Source organism: Hemiscyllium ocellatum, assembly GCF_020745735.1.
Source record: "Hemiscyllium ocellatum isolate sHemOce1 chromosome 41 unlocalized genomic scaffold, sHemOce1.pat.X.cur. SUPER_41_unloc_9, whole genome shotgun sequence".
Classification (NCBI taxonomy): domain Eukaryota; kingdom Metazoa; phylum Chordata; class Chondrichthyes; order Orectolobiformes; family Hemiscylliidae; genus Hemiscyllium; species Hemiscyllium ocellatum.
This window is the reverse complement of record NW_026867579.1, coordinates 337,347-343,498: the sequence shown is the minus strand read 5'-3', so window position 1 is coordinate 343,498 and position 6,152 is coordinate 337,347. Positions and strand designations below refer to the sequence as shown.

Below are 6,152 nucleotides of genomic sequence, written 5' to 3'. Positions count from 1 at the left end.
AGGCTAGTTGTGCTTTTCTCCAGGAAAGTGATGGATGGATGGACCTGTGTGAATTTGAGCCATGTACAGGTTAGGGTGGATTGGTCATGGGATTGTCCTATGGTGCTCAGGTTCAAGTGGATTGGCCATGGGGAATTGGGACAGTTGTGGTGAAAACTAGGACAGGGGAAGTGTAGCATAGTGGTGCTAGCTCATTTCCACAATACGAGGATTCTATAAATTCTGAAAGGCAGCAAATGGGATGTTTAGTCTTCGTAGCCAGAGGATTTAAGAACTGGACCATGCCAAGGCCACACCAGGAGGATCGTGAGCACTCTTGCTTTCCTTATCCATGGATGTTCCACGATGCAGCCAAAATTTCCCAGACTGATTCCTGTGAGGGCAGGACCAATCTCTGAAGAGAGACTGAGTGATAGGACTGTACTCTCCTTATGCCTACACCACCCATTCGACAGTCATGACTTGAATCACAGAGCATGTAAACAAAGTCTGCGGTAAAACTAGTCCACATCCACCACGTTCCCAAACTAAGCTTGTGCCACTTACCTGCGTGTGTCACATATCCATCCAAACTTTTCCTGCTTATGACCTCATCCTAAGTGTTTTTTGTTAAAAAAAACATTGTATCTGGAGCTGCCCTCTTCACTTTGCTCACAATCAATGGCTGGGGAATGCAGAAGTAGGGTTTGCAATCTTGAGGTTACGGGGCAGGCTGAGATAAAGAATGTCTTCCAGCCAGGATGTGGAACTTTTGGCTGAGAGTGTAGTTGAGGCTAAAATGCATCCAAAAAGCATATGGTTCTTATAGCTAAAGGGATTACAGAATATGGGGAAGAACCAGCAAGAGAGGCTGCAAGTTGAATGGTCAGCCACCACTGTCCTATTTGCTTCTGTTTATGCTTGGTGATGGTACTACAGAAGCATACAGCCTCATTACCAAAGATGAGATATATTTATTACAGAGGGAATACAGCAGACATTCACAGAGTTGACACTGGGATCGGCAGGGCTGTCACAGTTTAATTTGTTTGGAACTGGAATTCAGCAAGGCGAAAGGGAGAGCTGACTGAAACGTTTTAAAATTGGGACAGACTACACTCCAAGGAGGATGCCTCCCTTGTTTCAGGGGACTCCAGACCCAGGGTTACAGTCTCAGGCTACAGTGTAGGACACAGACGTTTCCCCAGAAGCACATGGAGGCCCAGACACTGAGCATGTTCAACAAAGAGATGGATTCATTTCTGGTAATCAAGGGAATGGGAAGTAAAAGCAGGGAATCAAGGAAAGAGTCATTTTATCCCCTGCTGTCCCTGGGAGTATTTGATGGGGACAGTGTAGGGGGAGCTTTACTCTGTATCTAACCCCGTGCTATCCCTGGGAGTGTTTGATGGGGGGGGGGGGGGGGGGGACAGTGTAGAGGGAGCTTTACTCTATCTAACCTTGTGCTGTCCCTGGGAGTGTTTGATGGGGGTGGGGGGGTGGGGAAAGTAATTTTAATTTAAGAGTTGAAGCAGATTTACTCCATTTAAAATAGTCCGGTAAACAAAGAGGATAGAGCGGCATTGTACCTTACCCTGACTAAACCCAAACCTGCACCACCTTCCAAAGGACTCCACAGTACAATGCCCATTTCCTGAGACAGTTTCCTTTAACCGTTGCAAATATGCTTGGGGGCGAGAATAAAGACAGAGTTCCATTTGTGCAGTTGTATTTTTTTTCTTAATTTATCTTTTGTTTTTAATTTCCCCTGTCGCACGTGGACACTTCCTTACTTCCATACAAAATAATTTTGCATAGATTTTATTCAAAAGTTACAATATATAATACAAGGGCAAAGAAATTAAACCTGGAGGGAGATGGGGGTCTGTGGGGAGGGGAGGGGAAAAGAGAGAGAGAGAGAGAGAGAGAGAGAAAATACACCCCCAAAAATGAAACAAAAAAAAAAGGCTGTACAAAGGAGCACAAAATCCAAGATTCTCATTTTGAATAATTACATAATTAAAACAGCTAGCTTTCCAAAACAGTGGGATGGTGGGAGGGGAAAGAGACAGGGTGTGGACCAGGAGCAGCAGCACAAGTTCTGACACACCTCCCTCCCTCCCACACCCCCTCCTCCTGTCCCATCAGCAACAAATAATAGAGTCCACACTATCGAGAGTCGTGACGCGAGCCAAGTGTCAGTTTGGTCACATAATTAAGTCATCGTTTACAGGGAAGCAGGTGAGTGGTTGCACAAGGAGGACAAGCTGTGCAGCAGTAGCACGAGGTGGGGGGGGGGGGGGGGGGGGGGGGGGAATTCATCGGAGAGAGGGGGAGGAACGTGGGAGCGGCAGAGACAGAGGGGTCGCCTGAAATGCTCTCCCACGACTGCCTCCGATTTTGGCTGCAAGACGCCGCGACACAGAAAGCAGACCGTTATCAGGTCAAACAGAAAAGACGGCCAGGGAGGGGATTTACAGGAAGGCTCGGGAAGAGACCAGTTTCTGTCTCCCAGGAAAGGAGGAGGCTACTTCTTCAGCTGGTCAGACCCACCCCTCCCGTCCCCAAACTAACGTAAGCTTTGCCACCCCCGATGAGGTGGGGTGGGGTGGGGCTTCACATTTTACTGCCCCAGGCTGCATGGTGGCCTGATCAGAGCAGTGGAGAGGGCAATCGATCTGATCTCCCCAAAGGCAGTAGGCGAGAAAGAGAGAGGGGAGCACAAGACAGAGAGACACACAGGTGGACGCGTGTTGACACACACATCCCTATAAATGAGCTACAAGATCAGAGTGCAGACAGGCCTGTGGTGTGAGAGAGAGACAGACACACACAGGCAGACAGAGGGAAGGAGGCAGCAACACAGAGCTTCTGCACTAACTCAGCGAGAATGAGCAGACAAGACACAGAAGATCATGCAGGGTACCTGATGGGATGGTTTAAAGGGCTGACTTCCAAGAACAGACGAATAAGCCAACCGTGCTGGAGCTGGAGACAGGGGGGAGGAGAGCACAGAAGCACAGAACCCTCGTGAGGGGCAGAGGGCTGCACATGTTCATACTGAACCGATACTGCACCAAGACAGTGCCGGGGGGAGAAGCAGAGAAGGATGCGACTGGGTCAGAGAAGGGAGGAGAGAGGTGCGCGGGAGAGGGAGAGGAAGGAGCAAACGTGTGGAAAAACAAGAGCCAGGTAACGGTGAGTTGGTGAGAGCAGACAGCCCTCCCCCTGCTTCTCTCCTGTACGCCACAAACTGCTTCCTTGGTCCAAGGACAGGGCAAGTCCCACACAGCGCCCTGCCTGACAGCTCCGGGTCAGTCACTGCTATCCCCAGCCCTGAGCCCGGGGACGAGGTGAGGTGAAGCCTGTTCCCCCTCCCTCAGGCCTGCTGCTTCCGGCCAGGCCTGGGGGAGCCCAGCACGGTGGCACTGTGAGGGGGACGCCCCCGTCTCTTCGGGGGAGAGGAGGGTGGTCTGCCCCGGGGGCGGCGTGGTGGGCCGGGCGGGGGAGCAGCAGCAGCAGGAGGGGGAGGGGGAAGGGGCTGAGGCCGGACCTTGGGTGGGCGCCCTCTCCTGGGCTGGATCTTGGGCGGCCGGCCCCTGCGTGGGGCTGGGCCGGGAGGAAGGGGGGAAGGGGTGGAGGGGGGCGGGCCTGGGGCCGGCCTCTTGGCCGGGGGGAGCCGGGCCGCAGGGGGGCGGCCCTTGCGTTTGGCCGGGGGAGGCGGGGCAGGGACGCTGCCGGCAGAGCGGGTGTTCGCGGCCGGACTCTTGGCAGCAGCTGCCAGACTACGGAGGAACCGATCGGGGCTGGTGGGTGGAGAGGGGGACGGGGACGGAGAGGACGACGATGAGGAGGAGGAGGAGGACGAGCGGGAGGTCGAGGGAGGCTCGGACTCACGGGCCCTGGCTGGAGCCTCGGGGCGGGCGGCGGAAGCTGCTGGAACCCGGCGACCCCTTGGTTTGTACCGACGGCGTTCCAGTGGGGGCATGAGGCAGCCGGGCCGTTGGCGGGTGGACCTGTGCACGGGGGGAGAGGGGGAACCCTCGCTGGCTGGAGAGGAGGCAGGTGGCGAGAAGGTGGAGGAGGGGGGAGGAGGGGGAGGGCAGGAGGGGGAGGGTGCGCCCCCGGGGGGTCTCCGCCTGAGATCCCGGTCCTGGGAGCGAGCAGCCCGCCCCGGCCCGGGGCCACTGTCTGGCTCAGCCGGACGCCGTCTCTTGGCGGGACAGGGCTGGGGATCTGCAGCTACCCCCTCGCTCCTCGGCGCGGGAAGGGCAGGTGGAGAGACCTGGCCAGCTCCCTCCTCCAGCCGAGCCACCCGCCGCGGTCGCTTGGCAGGCTCCCGCCGCTCCACGATGACGTTGACACGGCCCGGGACCTTGCGCAGGACGGTGGCAGCCAGCTGAACGTCACCGGGAGCCCCGGGTCCATGGACTAGGTCCTGGTCGGCCGTCCTCCTTGGTCTCCTGCCCCTGCCCCCGGTACCAGGGCCCGACGGTGCCACCAGCTGCCTTGGTTCCAGTTTCTTGCCGGGGCTGGGAGTCCTGCTCACTCCCACAGGCTCAGAGACACCACAGGGAGCCAGCTGACTGACTGGACTCCCTGGTCCAATGGCAGGGCTCACACTGCAGCTGGAGTCCGCCTGCTCACTCCCAACAGCAGGGAACTGCACCTCCTCCTCCTCCAGTGACCTCTCACCTCCTAACTCTGCAGTGAGCAAGGTCCTGGAGAGAGGTGTCACCTCTAACCTCTCAACTTTCATCTCCGGGCTGGCAGAGGTCAGCAGACGATCTTCCAGCTCTGACATTTCACCTCCCGTTTCCATGGAGACCAATGTCCTTGGGAGGTGCTCCTCCATCTCTGACCTTTCACCTCCCACCTCCGTGGTGCCAATTGTCTTTGGGAGGTGTTCCTCCACCTCTGACCTTTCACCTCCCATCACCATGGTGACCGACGTCCCTTCGTGCTGATCCTTCACCTGCAACCTTTCACCACCTGTTTCTGGGGCAACCAATGTCCTTGTGAAATGATCGTCCACCTCTGACCTTTCACCTCCCGTCTCCACGGTGACTGACGCTCCCAGGTGGTGCTCCTCCACCCCCGACCTTTCACCTCCTGTCTCCACGGTGACCGATGCGCCCAAGGGGTCCTCCACCACCTCTGACCTTTCACCTCCCATTTCCACAGTAACTGAGGCACCCAGCTGGTAGTACTCCACCTCTGACCTTTCACTCCCCATCTCCATGGTGACTGTGGCACCCAGGTGATGCTCCTCCACCTCCGACCTTCCACCTCCTGTCTCCACGGTGCCAACAGTCCCGGGGAGGTTCTCCTCTGACCTTTCACCTGCCATCTCCGGGGCGACAGGAATCACAGGGAGGCTCTCCTCCACCTTGGACCCCCCGCCTCCCGTCTCCAGGGTGACGGACGCCATAGACACAAGCTCCTCCGACCTTTCACCTGCCGTCTCCAGGGGCACGAGTGTCCTTGGGTTTTGGGGCAGAGGCAGCGGCTCCCCCTCGGCCCTCTGACCCCGAAGCTCCTCAGGCCAGGGGCTGTCAGGGGGCAGATCGGGGGAAGGTGGGTTCTGGGCCCCCTGTTGCCGGGTCATCCCCTGAGGCAGGGCGGTGTGCCCGTTGGTGAGGGGGCCTGCAGTGGGTGAAGAGGGAGAGGCCGGGGGGGCTGGATCTGGAGGGGGCAGCTCCTCACGGATGGGGGCTGGCGGAGGCTCATCCTCGAACAGCTCCTCAGGCAGCTCGGCGCTGATGTGGATCTGAAGGTCACGGCTGGACACCGGACCCTCGTAACTCAGGGGCCCACAGACCACCGTGGGCTTCGCCGGTGACGGCTCCCGGGGAGGCTGCAGCTGCTGTTTGCGAGCGCCCCTCAGCCTCTCGCTGGTCCGCGTGCCCAGCCTCTCGCCCTGGGCCTTGGGTGGATGGCGAGCCTTCTTCTGCCTCTTGAGCCGCAGCTCCTCGTTCAGCCGGTTCTCATCGTCCTCCGTCCACTTCCACACCTCGTCCTTGGCCTGGTCCAGGTCCTTCCTGGCTGCCTCCACTTGTTCCTGTCACCAGGAGCAACCGCGTGGGGACGAGGGTACAGAGGTGGGCAACAACATGGGGGGGGGGGGGGGGGGGAGGGGGGGGGATTGGGGGGAGGGTTCGGGAAGGATTTAG

The 6,152-nt window shown here is 57.9% G+C and overlaps 1 protein-coding gene across 3 annotated transcripts in view; it reads right to left on the bottom strand.

Annotated features, from left to right (window-relative positions):
• Positions 1–2,280: 2,280 nt before the first annotated feature.
• The window catches only part of srcap (Snf2-related CREBBP activator protein), a 68,112-nt gene continuing 64,240 nt past the window's right edge, over positions 2,281–6,152 (bottom strand). For all 3 annotated transcript variants that reach the window (XM_060822320.1, XM_060822319.1, XM_060822321.1), the window contains one exon: positions 2,281–6,040. In XM_060822320.1, the coding sequence (XP_060678303.1) occupies positions 3,359–6,040 (2,682 nt within the window). In that variant the 3' untranslated portion in view covers positions 2,281–3,358. The remainder of the gene's footprint in view (positions 6,041–6,152) is intronic.